This window comes from Opisthorchis viverrini (assembly GCF_000715545.1).
Source record: "Opisthorchis viverrini unplaced genomic scaffold opera_v5_277, whole genome shotgun sequence".
In the NCBI taxonomy this organism is placed as follows: domain Eukaryota; kingdom Metazoa; phylum Platyhelminthes; class Trematoda; order Opisthorchiida; family Opisthorchiidae; genus Opisthorchis; species Opisthorchis viverrini.
Genome location: NW_008751928.1, coordinates 634057 through 658923, shown reverse-complemented (window position 1 = coordinate 658923; position 24867 = coordinate 634057). Strand labels below are relative to the sequence as shown.

Here is a 24867-nt window from a genome sequence, read left to right as displayed (position 1 = left end):
CCCTAGCATCTTTCGTACAGCAGGCTCTTGACTCTAATTGATAACCTACTCAGAATATTCGGTCCGAGCATACCCACAAAAACTCTTATTGGAGCAATTTTTATCCCTTACTAGACGTGTCTGGTCACATACAACACGGACAGGGAGGATTTGCGATGCAAACCAAATACAAGACTGCTTGTCAAAAATCGGTGACTCTTCACTTAATGGTAAGCCATAGCAGAAGTGTTGAAAACGTAATATTGGGTTCTTCTTTGAACATCTAGCACATCCGATAGGGAATTAAACTAGCGGAGCGACGAAAACCTGTCACTTAAGAATCCCACGAGTATTAAGTTTGAATTGAGCTAGGATTCACTGAACGGGCTTCTTGGATGGCGCCCGCCCAAAAATTGGAATGATTTAGTTTGAACAAGGAGAGACTTAATCGAAAAAAAGACAGTTTTACAAGTATTTTAGTATTTTAAATAACTTATTATTAGCCCGGGTGTTCACCAAAAAACTCAGCTCAGTTTCAAAACTCCCTGCTTCGTTCAGGTGATACGTTACTGTTTTGTTTTCCAAAAATACGAGTATTGAGTCGTGCTTGGTGAAATTTGAGGACAAAGTATCTTAAAAAGCTATAAAAACAAGTCCCTTCTGAGTCCCAAAACCTCAACCGCACGGAAAGCGCCTACACTTTAGGATAGTAAATATTTTGGATGTCAGAAATGGCTTGTGAACTATGCTCCCTCAGTGGCTACTCTAAAACAGTCGACTGCAGCAGCCTATTGAATTACGTTCATCGTCGCTCATCTTGGTTTGACGACAGATGCACGTTTAACGTGACAAGAGATTGAGCTAAAATATCATCACAAAGTCATTGTTCTGTCGGGTCGACTATTTTTATTCTTGATGGATCTATTCGTATATACTACGCGGAGGGCTTGGTATCTATGACTATTTAGCTAACCGAGAGTTCAGCTGAATGACAGAATTATCGGGATAAATTACTGTCTTTTATATGCTCTTACTGTGATCTTTCACTCTGAAAATCCACCCTCTGATGTTCTACACGCTTCGAGACTCGACTTAACTGAACTTCACCTGAATTATTCTCGATAAATATCTTTGGCTTCAGTGACAGCGACAGCAACAAACATCGTTCTAGGTAGAACGCAGTCAAGTGCTACAGTGCTATACGAATGGGATACGCGCATAGAGCACACAGAATATCGACTACCAGTTATTCTTTTCCTTCCTTCCATTTAGTAGACGCCTGTGGAAAGTAATAACAAAGCAATTTACGCGTGATTCTCTCATTTGTATGGTTGAAAGAAGCGCCTGGACTCGCAGTATCAGTCGGCCGGTTGCAGGTGTTGAGTAGTCATTTTGTACTATTTGGATTTTATATCTTCTTGATGGAATCTCAAAACAGACCTGACGAGTGGCAGTATAATACAAAATAAATTGGTCTAACCAGCTTTCAAATACAGCAATCCTACCAAACAAATTAGCATCAAAATTAACCAGATCTTGTTTAGCCTGATCGTTAAGGAGGCTCCCAGAACAATATGACAAATTTTGTGGGTAATAGTATACTGCACAACGATGGGAACCGTTGCCAAACAATACAAAATATTCGGTGGCCTCCGGCTGATATTCCCTCTAGAAAATGTCAATAAGCGCTCCCCGTGCTGAACTTGTTCAATTGACAACAGACTTCACTTACGTAAATCCATGTGACAGCCAGCAACAGTTGCTTCCCTCTTCGATGCTCAACCGATGCAAGTAGTTCTCGAGTTTGCGTGTACTGTACCCACTATTTGAAAGCCAAAATTTTCTTCAGTGAAGTTATGCACTGATTTGCAAATAATGTTGAAAGGATAGTCGAAGAGATATCAGCTGAATTATCTTCCGTACCCCGAAATGTGCAATATCGCTTTAACTGAAAAAGGTCGGCCTTTGTCCAGCAAACTTGGCTAGAGAATAACATGGGCGAGAGAGCTGGTAGTCAGCTGAGTCTTCCTTTAACACCAGTTTGATCCGTGAAGATCTCACTTCAGCAAGATCTAATCGGGTTACACGTTGACCTGACGGGTTAAATTTACTGGTAGTTTCTTGCATATTTTCAGCCTACCAAGTTGACTTTGTAGGTTTGTTCCTTATTGGTTAATATTGTTGATGTTGTGTGTGACCGCGGTAGGTTCGACGTGGTACGGTATTGCCACACTTTACCTCCAAAGGTTGACTAGCCTACGTCTCGGAAACCAACCGGTAACACTGATAGAGACGGTCGCCATCAATGCACAGTGCACGGCCGAGAGAGTTGAAATTTACCAGACTGTGGATGGCTTTCTGACTTATCTAAGCGTTCTTCTATTCCCAGCAAAGTAATGCCGCACTAGAGATTTAGCAACATTGATACAGGAATTATTTATTCTGCGGACCTCCGTGCAATCGGACTAAACAAGTCAATGTTGGATACGAATACGTTTATTTCATATTTGTAGCAGTATATATTGTACAGTAAAAGTCATCCGGCGTCTCAGTGTTCCCGTTTTTAGTGGCACTATTCTGCTAAGTCAAGTCAGGTAAGGCTCTATGTGTTTCCAAACGAATGTGAGGCAGATCAACTCACGATGGCAACGGAAGCCAATGCTTAAGTGCTTCAACACAATTTAAGCAACTTACGTGAATACACATCAGGGAACGCTCTACGCAAGCTGGCTGGACGCAAGGCTAGTACTTGGAACACTGAGATTAACCCGAAAAACAGATGATAGAATTGCGGCTAGTAGACGTTTTGGTGTGCAAAAGTTTGTACTCGAAATGGGTGCGTGACGTATAGTTGTCTTCAGTGGATGAAGACAGTGGAGAGAGTGAAAGAGAATACGAGCATTAACAGAGTGGCTAAAACAGATAGTTCTCCATCGAATCGGGATTTTCAAGCTACTTTTCGGATTAAGGTTGCATATTTACAAGGCTTGTGATGCCTCAGATTCATTTAGTAAATATCTTCAGAAAAAACACGTCATACACAGTTTTGAAAATCCCCTCCAGATTACTGACAAACCATCCCAATGCGCTTACCAATTAGCTTCATCTCATGTTTGCTAGGTTACTCCGTTTGTAAATTGCTGTACACTTCAGGGAAAAAGTGGATCCAGCGAATTAATTTCCTGTCCGATGTTCTAGTATAAACAGTAATTCGGGTCTTTCCTACGGATGTATCGGAGCTCCAGAGAATCTTTCATTAAGACCGGATCAAACATTATTGCTTATTTAGTAGCTATTATTTTGCTTATCTATGACACGCTGACTTGATTATGTATGCAAAATATTTGTTGACCTATCCTAACTTCTTGCTTAGTAGAAACAGGTAAGTTTTTCCTGATGAGCTAGACTCAAATGAAGGTATACGTTTCCCGAAATGACATTCTTCTCTTACTGTCCCTTCTACTCATGGTTTTTCCTTCAGTGTGATTGCATCTCTGCTTTTCTATAAGAACCATCACTAACGTAAGACAGCTTTTTGGCCGAAAATAGGCCGAATCTCCAGGCTTGTACAATCCGCATTCATAGCACCCACATAAATGGGTTTCTCGTCGGAGATTGGATGTAACAGGCTGTTGCCTATAAAAAAATATGGGTGCAAGTCTTTGACAGAACCACTGCTCATAGGTTGCATCTCAAAATTACGGAAGAACAGTCTCTTCCTATCAGAAAAGTCTGGTAACAATTGGTGGAGTTGTTGTCGGGTAACGTTTGGCTTTTGACACAAAAGTCCAGCAATAGATCTACCGATGGTTACCAAACTTGTCCGAAAGCGATGATTACTCAATCGGTTCCAGGCGTTTTTCACCCAACTGAACACTCTCTTCTGTCCATGTAAACTCAGATTTTATCTATCCAATCTGTTTCAGGCTCAGACCGTGTCCCACAAAAGTGCGCATCTGGAATCTTGTTTCTCTCCATCAACCACGTAGTTAACGAACTAAGGAAAATCGTCAGGAGGGCGGTTCAGAAGGTCTGTCGCCAATGTTATGATATTTTAGAGAGAGGCACAACCTGGAGCGGCGTATCGTGCTTGGTCACTTCGACAGCTCGCTTTTTTGGTGGAACAGTTCACAATCACCAGGGAATTCCACCTCAAAACACAGTTCAAGGAAAACGCAAAATTTTTAAATCTCCTCACACTACCAAAAACAATAAGTAGCTTAGTAGGAAGGATAAAACACATAGCGAACAAACATTTCATCTACCAATCATCAATCGTCGCACCATCTGAACTGGTGGTGCGACTTGCGTGGTTGAAAGATTAGTTGTACTATATCCTGTCTACATATGAGTAAATCACACCAGTGATCAACCAAACGGTTCGATTTTCACAAACTAGCTGGGAGATCGCAGGTTGGTAACTGCTTAGACTTTCGTGAGATGCGGAGTGCTACCGATTCCCAGTAAGTACCTAACGCCGTCTCGGTTTCCAGCATAGACTAGTTATGCTTATAGGAAGAGAATACAAACATTGGAGCCTGTTTTCCCCCCACAATGAGGCGTGGATTTTTTCCAGAAGTGACTGAATGACAGTCCACTACAACATGGACGGTATTATTGGCTTCACTTTAGCATGAACCTGATACAAAGCAACAAAACGATTCTAGAACCAAATCCATAAACTAACAACCCTTCAACTGAATGGAACCGTTCTCGATAACCTTTATCTAACTTTTATTTTGCAACCGAAATAAAGCGCTCCACTGAAGCTTTTGCCATTTGGATTCGTGTTTTCCACTCTCCCGCAAGCCATATATGCAGAATGTTCAGTAGATTGGATGCATTGCCTGCGCATTATAGCCTGTTTTCATATAGCTTATGCATTTCCACAGGCCAGATGCCTAGCTGACGGAAGTATTCTAGCATGAATTCTTCCTAAAATCTCCCCAGTGACTTGCATTCCTCCTGCGTCAATCTCCTGAAAGAATGGTGCTCGACAGGATGGAGGAAACAATGAATGTGAGTGACATGTTCTAGCTTAATTGGACTGCTATTCTTTTGCCAGATAACGGAATCCGGATTCATCGATCGGCTTTATTTTGTAAACATCTGTGACCGTGAAATCGTCAGTATCTTGTATGGTTGATTTATTAATTGGGGGAGGGGTATCTCTCGAGACTAAATCATCGCTTCCCACGACTCCCGAATATGGAAAAGGTGTCCGCTTCTTGTTGTCAAGTTATACGAACCAGCTCCATATGCTCCTTCTTTCTCCCGCCCCAAATACTTCAAAGACATCAATATCGGTTGCCAAAACCAATTTTAAGAACTTTTCCAGCTTCTAGAACGTCTTACGTACCCATACGAACAGCTCTTAACTTTCTAATGGTGTATTTTAATATGGTTCCTACTATCAGTCTCTACGTAATGATCAGTACAACTGTAGACCTTATGTTGTTTAGCGTGGGATTTGACCTCACAGTTAATCTTGATCCAGACGTGCAGAACCTTTCGTCAGTGGCGGCTTTCATTCCATTTTTTAAGGTTTAGTAATCTCTTTGCTCCACTGTACGTTATTCTAATAGCATGCATTCCTTCCTGCCGGTATTCCTTACCCCCGAATTATTCTGACCTCAATGAAAAAGACTTCGTGCTTACCACGCAGTCTCTCAGACTTTAACCACCTAAACAGCATTGTATTGGTGATTTATTTATTTATTTCCAGACACGTTATGGCCTTTATCAGTTTGCCAGAGGGTATAGTGGAATGCTGGCCACTTCCGGCCGAAATTCGTTTTCAAATTTTTCAGTCGTAAACGGCTACGCCGAAGACGGTTTTTGCACTGGACTGTGGTTAGCCGCAGCTGCAAACAACGTAACTTCGGGGTGTTAACTCAGCCTGAAGAGATCAGGAATTTCTAAGGCCAGCAGTAATCCAGAATGGAGGCCCACATTTCTCAGTTCAGTTGAGTAAAACTGAACCGTTGAAAACCACGGTAAATGTCAACGGTTTTCTGGTAGTCAAACTTGTCCGGGACACACGTGGTCACAGATTAGCTATTCTAGCATCCCGGATACCTAGACAACTGGAGCGACTTTTTGTATTTATATTGAGCAGACAAAAATGAATTTAGGTGAAAAAGAATGCAAAACGAAACAAAACAAAGCAATAAGGCGAAACTCGTGCAGAAATAATTCGAGATAAAGATGATAAACTAGGAGACAGCGTGGCACACCAAATCAGAGGCTGTTACTGGCGCAACACGTCAGGCTTATACTCTCAACATACTACATGTCATTTATCTGTTCGAATGCTAAAAAGCTGTCGCATCCGACAGACGCTGTGTGATGAGAGTACGCTCGTTTATCGTTGGAGACATCTACCGGTTGCATAACGCCAGCCGTCAGCAGAAAACTTTGTCTGGTATGTGCTGTTAGTCGTTGGACTGCCTGCTGTTTCACCGTTGCCACTTGTCCACACGCGTAGCTCTCCTTCGGTTCAGTATAATTTCGTTTTCCGGTAAAGGGCATAATGAGCATTCAATATTCCACTAGAAAACAGCAACATTCTTTAAGTGTGGGCCAATTTTTTTGTACATAACTCCATTCTTCCTCTTTTACTTTTCATTCCTAACTTGCCAGTATCCGGAAGGTAAATGCGTGGATTAATTTTTTTCGAACTCAACGACTTCATTTGTTTTGTTAATCCACTACCGCATCTGCCTTAAAGCGGGCATTAAAAATTCACCACCCGGAGGTTTGCCAAGTTTGAAAAAAGCTTTAAACGAATGACAATTGGAAAAGAAACGGTTAGGAGTGTGTGCCATAGCACCCCAACCCCCCAGAATGCACTACTTGATCCAGTCGAATGAAAGGTGGTGGCGCGTTAATGAAGACAAATTTTGTATGGCATCAAGCAGAGGCATCATTCCGCATTACCATTCGAATCAAAACCGTAATTGTAACGTAAATCAGTAGACCTCGAACTCTAGAATATTTCATCAGTGTTGTCAACTGATTGGCTATTGACCAATCAGAGATAAAAATTCTGCGGGCTCCGATGTCGACAGTCATCAAAGAACAATGGTTTAACTCGTCTGGTGTGAGCGACTGAATTAGAAATGCACTCGCAAAAAGAAGCGATACTCTCAAAGAGGTACTGCTGATCTGACTACAGTTCTGTCTTAGATGCGTACTCGTAATTTCCATCCTGAATACTCGCGCCACTCCTACCCCTACCGGTAAAGTCACATGTTTCCAGTGGAATTTTGAATTATATAGGGCACTTAGTGAGACATCTGTGGTCACAATTTCTGTGAGACGTTTTTGGTAGTCGATACAGTGCATAGCGATCGTGTGAGTAGGCTGGATATGTTCTCCAGTAAGCTAAAGATAAAATAAGCTGCAAAAGTTTTGAGACCATTGTCTTAAATCAACAAAAGTTTCCGTTCAACTTGGAAGGCCTAAGGCTGTGCTGCACGAAGATATCAAAAGATTTGATAAATCCATTAACGGTAGTTATAGCATTTTGGTTACTATTTCCAGCCCCGTTCGACTCCAGGCAAAAAAAAGATTTGTGGTTAAAACAGGAGCAAGAAAAAAGTTGACCACTTCAGTTACAGATTATACTGAGCATTTTAACAACAAATGCGTCACACTTATGGAATAAGTCAGCGAAAATCCAAGCACAAGGACTTACTGCACACCTGTACGACCCTTGTCGTCCTGTCCGCGAACAAGCGATCCAGGTTTTTTACCAGATGTAAAAATGACCGACATTAGAAGAGGAAAATGTGACGCGAAAAACCGAAGTGGATGAGAAGGTTTCTGAATGTGAACGGCACAGAATTCGGTGTCCAGGGTGTTTTTCACCCGGGTCTTCTATCTGCTCACAAACACACAAATGAGTGAGTAGATTTGTCCAGTATTTTTCCGAAATTTCTTGAGGCGCAAACTCCTACCAGAAACCATGGTGAGGAGGAAGAACAATGGCCTAGCACTTGTGTTATGTAGCCTAACGAAATTGTTTATTGGTTATTAAGAACCATGTGGTTGAGCCGTTCGTGACAAACAAGTATCAGATGTGGATATTTGCTTGTATACGTGTGTGTGTGTTAGTGTGTACACGCATGCATGTATCTTTTTGAGTGTCTGTAGGCGCAGCAAGCTCTGCATCAGCTCATGGTTAGGTAGTGTGGATGTAAGTTTGGTTGAAGGAACGACCATAAACTGGCCTTCTATCCTCGATGATCAGCCGATTGTCACGCATTCACAGAGGTGGGCCTTAACACAAAAGTGCAGCTTGTTAGTCTGCAAAGTCCAATCCACAAGTCGCAGCTCAAAAGTTGAATTTTTTGGGTAAATCCGTATTCTCATTCCAACTTGGTCCAAAGCCGTAAACTCACTTAATGCTAGTCACCGGCCTAACCCTCCCTTCTCCAGACAGAATCTGCTTTGGCACTGTTAAGCCTCTGAATTTATCCTTATTGTTCTCAACATATAATTCCCATAACAGAATTCCAATTTTTGTAGTTGTATGATAAGGCGGAGAGCTTTGCAGAAATGACTTCAAGGTAATTGCTTTATTACCACTTATAGTGCCTTTAAACTATCCCGGCATTCCACGTCACTGCCGAAGGAGGAGGCAGTTGTCGATTGACTGAGTTTACTAGTTTGTAGTTTCATACTTCGCCGCTAAGTCACAGACTGTCCGCCTCTCAGTCGTTTCCACTCAACACGAGGCTAGTAAAATCTCTGCGGTGTAGACAGTCGTTTGACATGCAAAGTACATACATTAACCAGCGCAACTTGTGAGCTGTGAGAATCTTACCCATCGAGCGATAGTTCCTTCTTCCTAAAGCCACCTCGCCACCTCAATATCGATAACTTTCTATCGATAGCGATCTCCGTCAAAGGTTTGGAGACACTGCTCTTTATGATCTGAGAGTTTTTGTACACCCCATCAGAGTAAAATTACTTTTCCCGATCCATAATATGTGTTAGCCAGTGACTTTGGTTCAGGAGACTAACCGTCTCCCTCTATAGACAAGGATGCCCCGGCGGTATCCACGTCCACACACAACCATGAATATGTAGACATGGGAGAGCAGTGTTCAGCTAATTTTGTCGTCTGCATTATTTTTTCGGCGGCAGGTCTTCGGATGTATCACGCACGCGTACGTGTGCTGCACCTTGAGTAATAAGCATTTGAACTTTTCAACCTAAAATAAGGCGTAAATTAGAACAGAAGGGGCGCTTAGATTAATTGTGGTCTACACGCAGTGCACTTGTCATCGAATCAATGACATGAAAAAAACATCCGTAATTTGTGTTCTATAGAACGTGAATGGGAAACCAGCCAAACTTTGGTATGTCGGCCGTAGAAATTCAAGCGTTTTTGCTAACTTTGCGAGGTGCGGAACCGCGGATACTCGCTGGAAGCAAAATCCTATTCATCAAACAAGTCATGCAATGTTTTGAACTCCCCAAAATTTTCTGAAAACAAAATTCCTGAAGTCTGTTCGGGGTTAAGTATATTAAAAATAGAAACACACGTTACATTCGCCTAGCAATCTCTTAATATAAATATGGGACAAATGTCAAGCTTGTTGCAACGTAAACGGGCATAAAGTTATTTTGAATACCGGGGTACAAGAAAATCATTGGGAATGAGAACGTTTTTCTGAAGGTAGCTCAGTTCCGGTGTTCTGGATTGCACCCTCGTAGTAATTGGGCTCGCTGATACATGTCACGGAACGTTCGCAAGTCGGCGAAAAGCTGGTCCGCTGTGTATTTTGATCGATCCAAAGCAAGATACACGGCGACCTGCGGTAGATTTGTCAAAAGAAGTTTGCGAGACAATGAAGTATACAAAAACGTCATGATAAAACTTTGCTGAGTTTAATAACGAACATATAAAGTGTTGAACATCTTTGTTAATTCCTTTTCATAGGACTATCGACATGTGGTGAAGTTGTATGCTCCATCAAATCTAAAGGAGGGCAGTTCTTATGGTTATGTCAAACAGGCCAGATTTTTCAGGCTCCCAAAATTATACAAAATGTGTGCTCCACTTCGTCCGATTGTGGATTAGCACGTACAAATTATTCACACATCGTTAGGAAATACTAACGCTACTCCAAAGTAATGTGTTGAGTCGGACCACAAGTCTGTAAGATATCGCTAAGGGACCTACCCAGTATCTTTTTTGACGATGAAATCCTTGTAAGTTATGGTTTTGTGCTTTACACTGATGTGCCCACAGCTTAAGCCTACATAAGAAACCTCTAAGAGTGAAGGAGATTAACAGAACCGTCAACAATTTACCCGCTTTTCCGGCTGGGGCTAAGCTGATTTTGGCACAGCTTGAATCACAGACACCAAGCATATTTGACCACTCTCGTGGCATACGATGATGATATATTTGTTATCTTAAAGTCAAAGTGTAAATCAGTTCTTATCATGTCTCATGTACTTGTGATTTTTAATGGGCTCCACTGTAGAACATGAGGCGCCTAACTAAACGATCCGTTTTCTTGATTATAAGGCCTCTTGGAACCAGGGTTCCCTTGAAACCACAGTTCATCACAGACCAACCCAATCATACGGCTACCTATGGCTCAACCCTGATTACTCATTGAGTACGAAGAGAGTGATAATTCGCACAATAATCCACCAAGCGAGTAAGATATATGGTGATCTGCCTTAATCTTAAAGCGAGATTACTCAAATGAAGCATTGTGAAACAGTGGGTACGCAACAGGTTTAATCCACTCAGCTTTCAGTAACCCAATCCAGGTGCATCAACCAGACCGAAGTTCTAATCAATTGATATGATGCGGATTCCATATCGATGCCACACACTGGGCAAACAAACAGGGGATTAACGCTTTATATTAACGAATGCAAACGACACACTTGACCCGCTCGAAGAAATGCAGGGGAACTGAACGAACCGGATTGTGTCTCATCTATAGTACCTCATGCACTAGCTAAGGACAACTCGAATGCATTGCTACAAAATCTCGACGTACATGATCAGAGCTGCTGTACCGGAACAGTTGCTGTTCGCATGACAACTTCGTACGTTGACAGGTCAGATGGTGTTTATCTGCCTGCCACTTAGTCCGGCGACGCAAGCACGGCAGATTCCTTATGATGCCAGAATCCTGCCCCAAGAAAACTTGTGAACAGTGTGACACATACGCCCGCACACCAATGGTGGAGGAAACAATTTTCACGCCAATCACACAAGGTAAGATGTTATATTGACCAGTCTTTGGCAAACCATATTGGTAAAGTCTTAAATTCGGTCATTTGTTGCTTGACAAATGCCGCTCTCGTCGGTCAAGAAGACGAGTGGTTGCAGTCAGTGTATCTGCCGTTAGTCAATAACTTCGGTATGAATGCATTAGCACTTCAAAGGATTCGGAATAACAGTCGGACAAGTCTCAGTTTTAAGAAAAAAAAGTTCTTCGGACCAAGTGAGTAGGTAACAAGATTGGTCAAGTTTTACGCAGAAGACTCAACCAGCAAAAACGTTCTACTGGCAGGCGAAATGATTAATAGGTGCCGTCTGATAGGTTTTACCTGCCAGTGTAGGCTAACAGATGTTATGACAGATGAGCTCCTAGGAAATTTACATGAATTTGGCCAGAGTAGGGGGCGAAAAATCCCGGTTCACAGAGATTCACTATGTGGGAATTGGATAAACTCATGACGGCTTTGCCTTGATCAAGTCTTATAGGAGCTCAGGCACCGTGTATCACACCTGTGAATAAAAGCAATCGTTGGAAGCTGGTGCGAATACGACTGTACGGGCCAAATGACCAAAGCAATTTTCGCGACGCTTCCAAAAGAAGCGTGTCGGCACAGAAGCACTATTCAACCTAATCAGTGTAGGTGCACTTACTGAAAATCATATAAAGGCCCACTAGTAATAAATACGTATGACGTTTTGAACTTTTTAGCCTGCTAACACACTTGAGTAATGAAACGAGAAACCTATAACATATCATGGAAACCCTCTGTTCTGTAGACTAGAACTCCTTTTTTGATGGAAAAACAGCTTGCCATCGTCGGGATTAAAACAAATTGCTTTGAAAATGCATCTGACGATGCTTGGTAACAGGTAGAAAAAAATAGCTGAGGTTCCGTCGAGAATTCCTGGTTACGTAGCATCTTATTGTGTTGGGATTGATGTAAGTCACATCTCAAGGACAAAAAACCGGAAACTCGAGAATATCTAAACGGAGACAAATGTCAATTAAAGATACAAGAATCCTATGCAATCACATTGGTAAACGTCTTGAAGTGAAATCCACACAGAGATCCACATTTGACCAATGGATGAGGGTCGGAGACACTCACTTTAGTCCGTTTCGTTTACCATAAACCGTGAGTCAAAGTACGTTTGTTCAAGCAGTAACACTTTCTTTGACCTAATGATAACAGGAGAATGGCGAAGGACAGCTAACGACCGGGTACAATGGGCATGATGTCGAGTCGTACAGTTTTCGGAGCTGCCACTATTTGGAACGAATATCTCTGGTGAATTTTCACCATTGGTCGCAAGGATTGCCCTGCGAGTGGAGCCGGAAATTGGTGTGCTCTGTTGCGCAGTCCCCATCCGGGAATACCCAAACTGTGCTCCTATACTTAGTGAACAAATCATAGACCGACCACATTTAGGTGCCTTAATCGAACGACAAGTGTGATCCTAGATGGACCATCCACGGTCACATGCATATTACGTACACAGGTCGCACGAGTGCCAGGAAGTCAGAAAGCAGATTAACGGAACCAGCAGTATTATTGCCGGAAATGCAAATCAGTAAATGGAAAATCATACCTGTTTTGCAATAGGTCGACGCGCACACGTAACACGAATGGCGCACCTCACTGCTACATATGTCAGTACCTGCAGTTCCACCCGACATACACTTATTTAAGGCTGACATGTATATCGTATCCGCGGCTGAGATTGCCATACTTGGTCTGAGAGACAGGACACTAGCGGAGAATCAACAGATTCACCGGGTTTGGGGACAAATGGTTTCGATTAGTTTAGTTTTGTATGGTTACTATATTCTTCCTGTGAGCTCCGGAATTTTCTTCCCGTTGGGGCAATTGGCCGGATTAAGACGGACCGAATTCCGGGTTGCATTGAAAATATTTCACCCAGACTTTGGTTCTGAGTAACGCGAATATTACATTCTTTCCCGCCAATTCGCTCGATCCTATTCCCTCTAGTTATACACCTGATGAGAATATCACTAATTATGGCTTGTCGTTGATGACCTTGTCGTTCTTCTGGTCTGGAGTCATCGAATAGCAAGCAGACTTGCTGCAAGTGTGCAGGTTAAAAAACTTTCAACGAGCATCCTTCTTAGAGCATTTTAATAATCGGACAAAGCTTTCCATTTACCGCTATCTGAAAGACGAGAACCGCATGACTACAAGGTTAGGAATGTGAGAATTGACTTATATCACAACGAGTGCAAACAGGGTCCGGTGACAGCGTTGTATAGTGTGATACAGGATTGTGAACAACTGTTAGTGAAACTAAGAGTTTTGGCCCCAAAGAACTACACGATTTTCCAGTTGAGTCATGTGTTGCCAATCCTTTCGTGACAATAAGCTGGGGCGGATTTGGTGTACTGCAGTACTGCAGTTGCCCGTCTTTTTGAATAGCAGATTGCGGTAATAATTCCAGCCATACGTAAGCATGGGACCACGGATTGTTCTCAGTTGTACGTCTCTTCTAAGTAGCGAACAGCGATTTGCTTATGCTGTTTTACTTCAGGTAGTGCCCCGTTAAATGCATGCGGCCGTATTAAGAAGCGCAGAATCTTATCTTACGGAACCATTCAATATTCCGTAAGGCTGCTGTTGCACTGAACGGTCTACGCTCTGTCGTTAGGAGGCCGAAAGCTTCATGGTCTTATAAGTGAGTACAATTTACACTGGCGTCACTCCCGTTCGGCCACCAGTCCTTCTGTTCTGGAGCAATCTTTGGGCCGTTCCACACCAAATCGTTGCAGCACTGTACTTAACTTTAGTGTTAGTTGGAGACTATGGTCGGTACATGCCTTTAATTGTCGGAATTCGAAATCTGAAAATGTGACATGCGAGGTGAGCATATGTTGTGTGATCCTTGGGTGCACGCTGAATACATCTAGGTTACCACATGAGAATAGCTGAAAACTCTTAGGCTCTGTTAAACAAAAGGCTTTTTGCAACGGCAGGCATAAAAACTGTGCAAATTTGTCTTTAACGAGAATGTTGCAAGAATGTTGCAACGGGTTATCTTATTCGGAACGACCAAACCCTCCTGTGATTTTCACATTTTTACAATACACGCGATGTATGTAGCTACCACTCACGGAGGAGATGCTTTAAATTTCAAGCTCAGTAAAATTAAAATAATACTGGCTGTCGTATCCGATAAGTGTAAGCGCTTCTGCCTCGAGAATTGGGTGCCGGAATTCAGGTGCTCTGTATCGGTCTAATTATTATCAACAGCATTTCAGCCTGTCGTTCCCATGCAATTCACCGAACAGATGTTGGCGCTGAAAAACACTAGGGAAACGGACGCCGGTCATCTAATTGCGCAAATAACACCTGTATTGCTCTTAATAGCAAGCTCATTCATATCCTACCAAACAAAAGCATACCTACAAAAGCCCTCACTATGAACTTCATGTTTTCGTGCTTTCACACTCATTCATATGGATGTAATGTCATCGGGGACATTTAGTTTCTCATCGAAAACTGACTTCTGATTTCATTCAGTGAGTGGATCCAGGCGCTGTTGAAAGTGTGTTGGAAGTCGTCAACAAGACTATCTACGTGATCTATAAAGATAGTTTGAAATTTCTAAAACCCACTCTTCAGGCTACTCCGATATTATTAAACGTTATCATTATCATCATCATCGACATCAATGTTGAACACTAGTGAGTAATCGTAATTTATATAAAATCGCTACTATGAAGAGTAAAACAAAAACACATTACGAGAGTGACTAGAAATATTCCAAGGTGCCTACACCTCCAGATACTCATTCGGAGGTTCTGGATTGCTACCATACTTACTGAATCTTCAAACATGCACCGTGGAACGAGCGAACCAAATCCTGATAGCTGACCTGCACTGACAGTATCCAGACTTCGTAGTAGCCACCATAACCTTCTACCAAAGATTCATTACCACGTTTTGCTATACCTCGGGGTGGGGTCACAAGATACAGGCCTCTTTTTGACAAGCGATGATTGGATGAATTACCAAATCATTGCAGCTCTGTGCTGGACATATATTGCAATCGAAGTCTTTGCTGCGAAACAGAAAACCCCACTTTATATTTGTTTCTTTGCGGATTCTCTGGAAGAGCACACCAGCTTTTGTCTTTAGACAGTCACATGAGGTTTGAATGCAACTCAGTTCTGTTGCTCGTAGAAAACATATCTCACAACCATGGAACAAAACAGTTCGTACGATCACATGGTAGACAACATCCGGGGATGTCGCTTTATTGTCGTGCATGTCTTAAATTATTAAACGTGAACCAAAGCATGAAAATTCTCTTAATGATTTGATCTGTCACAGCCATTTAGAATACGAATATTTGAAAGACCCATAGTTTTTGGTTAGTTCGCTGGGTTAGGTAAGCTTGCGGCAAAAGTTTCATCACCAACCGACTTGACATCATCAGCGCATCTTTACGAAGTGGAGCCTGATAGTTCGCATATCCACTACCGCACCACTAGTTCAGCGAAGAGCAAACAAATATCTAAGCCAACTAAGTTATTGACGTTCGCCTCAGTACGAGATCACATGTTCATCTGCACTTTGCCACTCATGATGACTGGACACCAGTCAAGTTCACAATGGTGTATGATTCTTCATTCTTACAAGGAAACTTTTGAAAATCTTGGCGGGTTAGCATTGCGGTAGTTTTCACGGATAATCGGCATCGATATGCTGGTCAGACCAACTATTCTGCCGCGGGAATTAAAGTCCCCTAGTTCTGATTCCGAGTTGGGAGATATTAGTAAAGCCGTGGCACTGCAGAAGATCCAGGAGTTACTGGTTGCGTTAGACTCCTCACATAAACTCAAAGCAATCAGTTGATAAACTGACATTCGTGAGCATAATCAGCGGTGAGACATTTCGTCAGAAAACTAGCTGGAATGATTCCCGGGATCTTCAGAGTAGTATTTGTCAAGTGTTCACCAGTGACTTCCTCAGGTACTGAAACTGTTGGTTGAATTAGTGGGATGTCATACAATCAGCTAGCATCACGACTCCGTCGTCATAATTGATCTCTGAATCAAACTAGGAATGTCCAAATAGGAATCTTTAGAGTTTATGCAATTATCACAAGACCAGCGCACATGATTCATGAACTGAAGGAAAACTAAAAAGAGTCATAAGGTGTCTTTAAAGTCGAATGCTTGTCATGTGTGATCAACTCGGGATTCAATAAGAGTGAGCCTCAATGCGTACCTAGGTAATGCTGAAAATGTGAATTAATGAACTCATTTGGTGGAAATAAGCACTATCCTGAGGTGAATCAATCCATGCATCTTAACCTATGTGTTCTCAACTGGGAAACTGTTGCAAGTGAACGGACTATGCTCAAATTGTCGTCGGATGTCGGGAAAAGTGTTTTCCAAGGGATACCTCTTTGCAACTATTCCGCGGCATACAAACATACCATCTGCCGCGTTCCTACTTGAGTTATGGTCTTTCAAAACCTTTCTGTCAGGCGGAGCGTTCCACTTTATGCTAAGTTTGCATTTATATTCCGTTAAAACAGAGTAGCGTCACTAGAAATTGCTAGATGTATCCGAAAACCAGAAATTTTGCTGGACAAACATGAAGTGCGGTTCTGAGCTAAGCTTACCATTAACCACTTTAAATGACCATTGCTATATTAATTCCCGAATGAGCGCAAAACTTCGCTTACGTGGAATATTGTGTTCAAGTGGCAACAACCAGGCTAATTTGGGGTTGGCTCTGTCAGATGAGGCTTCAGAAGGGCGAAATAACTATGGGCTGCCAGAAAACTACAGGAAGCCTCATGTTGTTGATCGCTTGAATCTTATTCAAAGTGGGATCTGTGGTTGCCTTTTTGAATCGCAATAAGTTGAACAACATCTTACGGAAGATTCAAGCAATATCCGTCTGAGCAAAGCTAATCTACAAGTGCTTGAATCTGTAACTCTGTTCACGTTTTTGAAGAGTTCCAACAAACTATTTGAATTTTCACAAATATAAATGGTGAGGTTAATGAATAATGATTGTCGTTTATTCAGCGTATCACGCTTGAGTGTTTTTTTCTCAGACACGTCAACATTCTAAGTACATTGGAATACGCACCCACAATTTGACAAAACAAGATATTTCAGACTGGGGACTTCATTTGCCATGTGTTCAACTGCAATTTACCACACATTCTTCTTCTGTCAGATGTGGGCAAAACAAAAACACCAGCATAGAAATTCAGTCCTTTTTAAAACGCTTTCAGGCAAAACGAGAATCATTCTTCCGTTTTGGAGTAAGTGAACCACATGGATATTAGATGCAATATCCGAAAAAACACGATCGAAATAGAGATATAATTAAACTGACCTTTGAGAACCGCTCACTAAATGCCTGGTGCAGTTGGTTTAATCTGCCCTGTTCTTGTGTTGCGTGGTCCAAGAATACACTCATGCGTTTTCTGAAGATAAAATTTCCGCGCAATGTATTCGCAACGTCTGTCTGAAAAGATGTGTTTGTTTGTCCAAGTTGATCGGACGTTTCGATAGTACCACCAACGCCACGTAAGTCGATCTCCAGTCGGGCGATATCTCGCCGGATACCCACTAAATTTTCCTCAACCAGCTTTGCGTTGTAAAGCTTCTGAGCAGAATCAAGAGAGGCGATCTCTTTTGGCCACTGGTGCACTGATTTGCCGAAGCTAAGTAAAGTGAAGAAAATAAAGATAAATATTAGCAATAGGATAGAGCTGCAGTAACCAAGACACATCGTTTCTTTTTGCTACAGTGAGAAGTCGTAGTGGAAAGGAGGTAGGCTCGGTAACACCACTTTCGGAGTTTATCACCAGTGCATACCGGATAAGGGGCTCAGGCTTTAGCATTATGATTACTTTTTTCAACCCATGTGATAAAAACTCATTAAACTGGTCGACTGACTAGTTTGTTTGGATTTTCAATTCAGTTAGCATCGCTTGGAAATGGAGTCCAGAATGTGTGGCAGGAAAGAGAGCCGCTCAGGGTCTGAATACAGATTCCATAAATCTCATGAGTGTTTATTAAAGGTTTTACATTTATTTTATTTTATTTATTTATTTTATATTTCAGATAATATGCCGGTTAGGATCCATTACTGTGAACAACATTAAGCCTGGAGCGGTGCATAGTTTGCAGGGCAAACTGCTTTGGTCCGTTTTCCGATTTATCAACACATAAAAGTGTACAATACAAACTTTGTGAAAAAATTCATCCTAATCAACGAATACAAACCCACGTCTGGGACACATTTAACCCTTCTGCGCGTAACGGGTAGCACATCGAAAAAATCAGAAAAATATTTTAGCGCTAGGAGAGTACGAAATAATACCAGTAGTACAAATGAGTGCCTCCTATCATCAATCGGAGCACTTATGAACACGGATACACTCCTTGTATTCAATGTTTACCAGTCACACAGGTGTCGATTCGCCATGAAACTTCACAACAGACCCTTCTAGAGGTTTCACATAAGTGTCCTACACAGGAATGTCGTCAGAAACCATTGGTTTAAGGCCATAAAGCGCCCGTAATTTGCTCAGAAAAAGTCCGAAAATGAAATCAGGGAGCATAAGGGAGATGAAATGGCCCAAGGATTAACCTAGCACACTCAGACAATCCGTGTAGAAACTGTGAGTAGGCGCATCGAAGAGTGATCCCGAGAAATCCGGAGCTACCCAGTGGCGAATGAGTTTCACCGAAGGTTTTCAGGATTTTCGTTAGTGATTGTGTTGATTGGGCACATAAAATACCACTCAGTTTGATGTACAATGATCTCATATACACAGAACAAGGACCATTCAGTGTACTTGAGAATGGTAAGCCGCTACTGAAATCCATATCACTCCTCCCCATCCACTCCCCTCGCAACCCAGGTCCATGCAATAAGGAGTAGTTTGCACGTGTATCAAGCCCTCCAGAATGTGAAAACCTGGCTGGTGGCCACGCATATATAAGCAGCGTGGGTTGCTTTTACACCCATTCATTGGTTATTGATCAGGTGGCCGTGGATCTGTTTGCCAGGCTTGGCAATTAGATTGCGTAAGGATATCCAGTCAGTATGTGACGAAACGCTTACAAGCTATTTGCCAAGCTCGGTGAACAGATAAATATCCAGATGAACAACCACCAATGAACGCACTCGAAGTATAAATATTCCAGTTCCTCAACACTTAGTCGTTGTTCTAGCTGCTATTGTGATTAAGCTTTGAGGTAAAAAACATTTGATTTATACTTGTCTAACAGCTATGAATGTCTGGTGGTATCAATGACCTCGTTATGTAGTACGCTTGCGGTGTAGTAAAGTTTCGGGGCCTAACTTCGGTTTCATGTAATATCCAGTAATTTTCTGATGATAATAATGTATGTTTCAGCCACCAGTTCTGATGGATTCGTCTGAATGACGCAATTCCCGGTTGAAATTTGATTACTGATACCAGCTTATGGTGCACAATGCGATGTTTTGGATATTGGCTTGATAGACTATTGGATCATTAGTTAGATTCGACAGAAATTCAAGAACATCTATCCGCTTACACGTAGAGTTAAAATGGTCAATCTAAGAGGAACAATCCAAGTCGGTTCACTAAGGTTGCTGTTGTCGCATTCGATCGCCTAATGTTGAAGTCCAGTTTTTGCATCCACAAACCCGTGACTCTCAGTGTTGACCTTAAACTGGGTACAGGTGGCTGCCTCATGTACACTAAAAGGCTAATTCACCAGTCGCTTGGGCCAGATCTCAACCCATGAAGCCAATACAACAGCCAAGCCCATAGGGACGGTGGCAGCATGAAACTCAGGTCAACAACAGTTACTGACAAAAGCATCACAAGATCGATCCTGTTAAGCCGATTGTTGATGGGCAACAGAAGCAAGAATAGTCGCAAAGCTGAGTTTTCCAGGAACGATATGCAATTTGCGTCTGATTGGGAGGACCATTGGCAGAGGATAAGCCATAATAACAAAGCACTGGTGTACTGGTATTCGCAAAAGTACCGTCATATCTTCCGGAGAGATAATAGCCTGTGTGGTGACAAAAATTGTACTACACGTGAAAACGAAATTTTTCCAAAAAGATTAACTTAGCCGGAGATTTCAGCTTGTTATGAAGATTATGGTGGAGAAAAAGTTTGTTCTGCTGATAGGCAGGACAAAACACTGAATGGCTGCATCACGTGGAATGACCAAAGATTTAAAAATATGCAACCTTTCGAGTTAATCCGATGGTACCTGCGCTTCATTCGTGTTAAACAAAACAAACCCACGCGGAATCACAAGAGTGCAAATCACGGAGGCTTACAACAGTTTTTACGATTTTGATAACAGGCTGACCTCTATTCTACACTAATCTAAGTTGTCGCAGTCTTTTTAATTTTGACATGGTGCCTTACTGTCTGGCACCTAGGCTCGTCATAGCGCATTCTGAATCTTGCCAGAAGCTGACCATGATTCATGGTACATAGTATCTGCAGCTGTATGGAAGTGCACTTACCATACTCGCAGCTTGAATAATTATAAGTTTCTTAAACTTTCGCGAAGTCTCAGGTCTACCTGGGCCAAGCGACAATTACAAGATGCTTTTTGTAGGATTTTGACCTTAGAGTATGACGTTTTCTGACAAAAACTGTTTGTTCTAATCCCGCCGAAGATATTTGGACACCCAAACATTCGAGATTGTCAGATGGACGTCTCAGTAGCCTTGTTTTATGCGTGAACATCAGATTGTACGCAAATGATGGAATAAACACACTTGCAAATCCGACAGAAAACCTGAAGACTACGCCACCTGATTAGGTCAATGAGGGTAAAACTTGTAGAAAGCTGTCGAAGGTTTTTCAGCAAACCGATAAATAGTGTGGTGTCATGCGAAAAGGTGGTTGGATAAAGTGAATATCCGTGTACTTCTAGTCATCTCCAAATATTAACCTCATCTTTGTTGAGCAGATTAATTCCGTTGAAGGTATTTGCCATGTGGAAACACTACTGTCAAAAAAGGAATGGTATTTATTTTGTGAGCTGGAGATGGCTCAGCTGATGAGAGGGTCTGTGGTTCGAACCTAACCTTTGAATCTCGGTTGCTCCTGTCTAGGCTTGGGCTACCTGGTAGAATCTCAGGTTTCGTGGTACCTTCAGGAGAGGTGGCAGATAGAAACCGAAAGGCTGTTACAGCTCGACGATTATTATTTTGTCATTATCGATTTCGCGACAATGGCAACCAAATCAAAACAATTTGTACAGACGGACCCATTCCTAACACTTTTTTTTATCAATCAAAGCCATGGTACACCTCATAGAATCAAGTCTGGACGAAGGATACTCTCAACCTAAATGACTGAGTTTCCATCTCCCGGCATATACCACGCTTTAGACCAGCATATTTATCGTAATACAAATCAATTTGGGACTAATCCATTCCGATGCATTTTTGTTAGCTGGGGTAACAGCCTATGGGGTGTGGTTAGACCCTCTAACAAAACGACTAAAGCAAATGTGTTTGTCTGATGATGATCGAATTCGAGGCTCATCTGTCAAGAATAACAAGACTAACTGCTGTCAAAAAAACCACACCTTATGTGAGACTCGCTCAAAACAAATGTGTACATGATCCACTTACTTTACTTCCATGAGTTCCACGACATAGTCTATCAATGATCGCGTATTTGAGCTGTCTTTTGTATCTATAAGCCGGACAAGGTTTCTGACCTGAAAGCCGACGAGCGGTCGTCGGTTTGGGGCACATTCTGGTGACAGTCTCTCATAGCCAGCAGAATTCAATGCGTTCACTAGAGCCAAAGCACATGACAGAAGTCGGGGTATTGATATGGAATTTCGGATTTCAGCCAAGCAGTCACAAGCGGTGTGAAGTGCAGCCTTAACTTGTTCTGCTGTGGAGTCAAAATTTAACAACATTTTCATCGCATGGAGATGAGCTGGTAGTCGGTGCCGAAGTGGAGCGAGAAAGTAGATCAGCTGGTCTGACTCAATAAGGTTCTACAAATTAAGGGAACATAAGAATAATACAATTCGTTCCCGGTGAGAAGAGAGTTACCTTGGAGTTGTATTCAACAGGTGTGTTGATCTCACTGTTATTTGGTCTGCTTTTTTCAAAACAATTGATGTAACTTATTGTCAAAAATGAGTGAGCCCGTGCTCACATCTATTTTACCTCAGCTGGCCGTGAGACGTTTGTTGAAACACCAAGTGGCTGAATTTTTTCTGGCACCGCTACCGTCAAGTCAAACGCGTGACTGATATGGAAACAATTCACTGCTGCTTGCACAGTTCATACTATCGCGTTTGCCTGTTGCCACGCTCTGAGGGTGGCACTAAGCTAATTTGCCTGGAGATACAGTAAAACTCTACCAGATGTCTTCCTGAAAAAAAAACACTCAGATTTTTATACAAATTCATTTGAATGCATGTCATACAGCTTTTGAATCAGACAATGGAATTCTCCGGGATAAAATAAAGCTCGTAAAGCTAGGTACAACGTGTTTCAGGTAACCGAATCATAAGTCGGATAGTATGTAATTTTCCACTAAATTGTTTTAATAAAGAAATAGAGGGACCCTAAGATAGCCAAAACAATCTCAGTATGGCTCCCTTCGGTCACTCACCGTGTATAAATTCTAATGAGGATTTAAGTGAACGATGAGCATCAGTGTAAATGTTTACTAGAAATGTGATGAAACGCGTCAGCTGTATGTCACACAAAGAAATAAAATAAGCAGAACCGAATTCTGACCGCATTTCAATTACTCGCTAAGTGAGTGTAATCAGCACGATGAGTGTTCAGAAGGCATAAAGTTGACAATTCTGTTGCCATAGACTAGAATGAATACGAATCGATCGAAACCAAACGCTCCAACCATAACTGTCATTAGATAATCTGGTTTGGCAACAAAATTGTTTGCACCGTTAGAGCCAGGACTGTACTCGAGGCACAGTGCTTATTTCGGGAACCAAATGCCATATAGCACAATACTGGTCAGGATTGGGTTATCCAGGGTAGGTGAGCTGTTGGTCCACACAGTGTTTTCTGAAGGATACCTTGCTCCATTCTTAAATAATCGAGGGAAGGAGTCTATTTTCTCGAGTGACCAGCATGTTTAGACCCTGTTCGGTCAAACAATAACTCACGACTAGGACATTTTTCGCAGTCAGTTATATGCATGAACCAGCTTGTCTACCCCAATGCTTCTGTTTGGCTCGTGGGTACTTTAGCCTGGGTTCGCAAGAGTTTACCTTCGCTGTTCAAAAGACCTTTACAACTTGTTGTCATTTACAAAAGTTTTAAGCACGTTCAAAAACTTGCTTCTTATTGATATTGCTAATATTTTTAGCAAAATACCTTTTTTAATAGATACTTCGATTTGCGTTCGATCTTATTTCAGAAGAGTTGCAGATTTTGTTTTGAGTGCCTAAGATCCCCGATTTTATCATTTGTGTGTGTTCTGTGTGAGTTAAAAATCTGATCTCCCAGGAAATTCGGTGGTATTGCAATGGGCAACCTCCACATGATCACGTAGTTGCATAGGTATGTCTCGCTGTCAAACTTCAGATTACATTTCTCTATCCTCATTGCATAGACGGTATGTTGCTCATATTTTAGGCAAGTTCTATATCTTTGACTCGCTTCAAATCAGCCTACATATAAAACTGTATGCCCCTTATGGAAATGCTCGTGATTAAATGTGCCAGTTGGTTACCCCAAAATCAGTGGTGCGAAAGTCGACATGCAGGAGCTAATAGTTGCATTTCTACAGCTTTACACCGGTGGAATACCCTTAAAAACTGATCTAAGCCCCATTTCTCACCAAATAGCGACACTGCTGTTTAGAAGTTAGCGCACCTTTGATGCGTCCTCTCCATGGATTACTTAACAGACCACGTAAGATAGTTTTGGTCAATTTATGGCCGGTACGATGATAATCTCTCAAACTGACCAGATAGGTTTCGCGCTTTTTATGAGGCCTAGGAATTATTCGGTGGTCATGTTTCCCAAAATCGTGACGTATCAAAATGGCTCCAAGCCCTCTTCAATTCCCCTCCTGTTGAATATCAACAGTCCGGCTTCTCAAGTTATCTACAAGCACTCATGCATCTGCATATGGTGCTGGTATCCATCTGACTCGCAAGTTTGTGCGTCTCTACGAATTCTGAACCAACACGAACGGACTATCAGTATACCGGTTTCTGGTCTTGAAAAAGCCACTGTCCCTGCACCTTCATCTGTTCCATATTCTCTCACAGTTCCTTCATGCTTTTTCATGCTTATCACTTCCAATTTGTTCAGCTACATATGAACTTGAGGGTGAGCATTCACGCCACTCTCGTCTGAAAGTCATTTCCTAGCAGAATGTTTCTGGCTGGTCCACATTAAGGATTGGGGGGAGGGGACTTTTCTACTTCCTCGCTCCATCATTCCAAACATACACTCCCAATAAATTTCCTTGGTCTACCCGTCTCAAGGCGATCACTAATGGTTCATATAAGACGACCCATTTCCCCGCCCTTGTTCCACAGCTGAATGTTACACCCAAAGATTAGCGCCAACTGAGAATAACTCTCCCATTCGTTTGGCGGGATCTTT

General features: G+C 42.1%; 2 protein-coding genes across 2 annotated transcripts in view; both read right to left on the bottom strand.

The window, feature by feature from the left end:
- T265_09365 (hypothetical protein) overlaps positions 1–7783 on the bottom strand; it is a gene marked incomplete at both ends in the record, with an annotated part of 29045 nt that extends 21262 nt beyond the window's left edge. The window contains one exon of the mRNA XM_009175402.1: positions 7679–7783. Within this exon, the coding sequence (XP_009173666.1) occupies positions 7679–7758 (80 nt within the window). The remainder of the gene's footprint in view (positions 1–7678) is intronic.
- Positions 7784–9500: 1717 nt separating this feature from the next.
- Positions 9501–24867, bottom strand: part of T265_09364 (hypothetical protein) — a gene marked incomplete at both ends in the record, with an annotated part of 28692 nt that continues 13325 nt past the window's right edge. The window contains 3 exons of the mRNA XM_009175401.1: positions 9501–9804; positions 17614–17944; positions 21889–22265. Coding sequence (XP_009173665.1) covers positions 9673–9804; positions 17614–17944; positions 21889–22265 — 840 coding nt within the window. The remainder of the gene's footprint in view (positions 9805–17613; positions 17945–21888; positions 22266–24867) is intronic.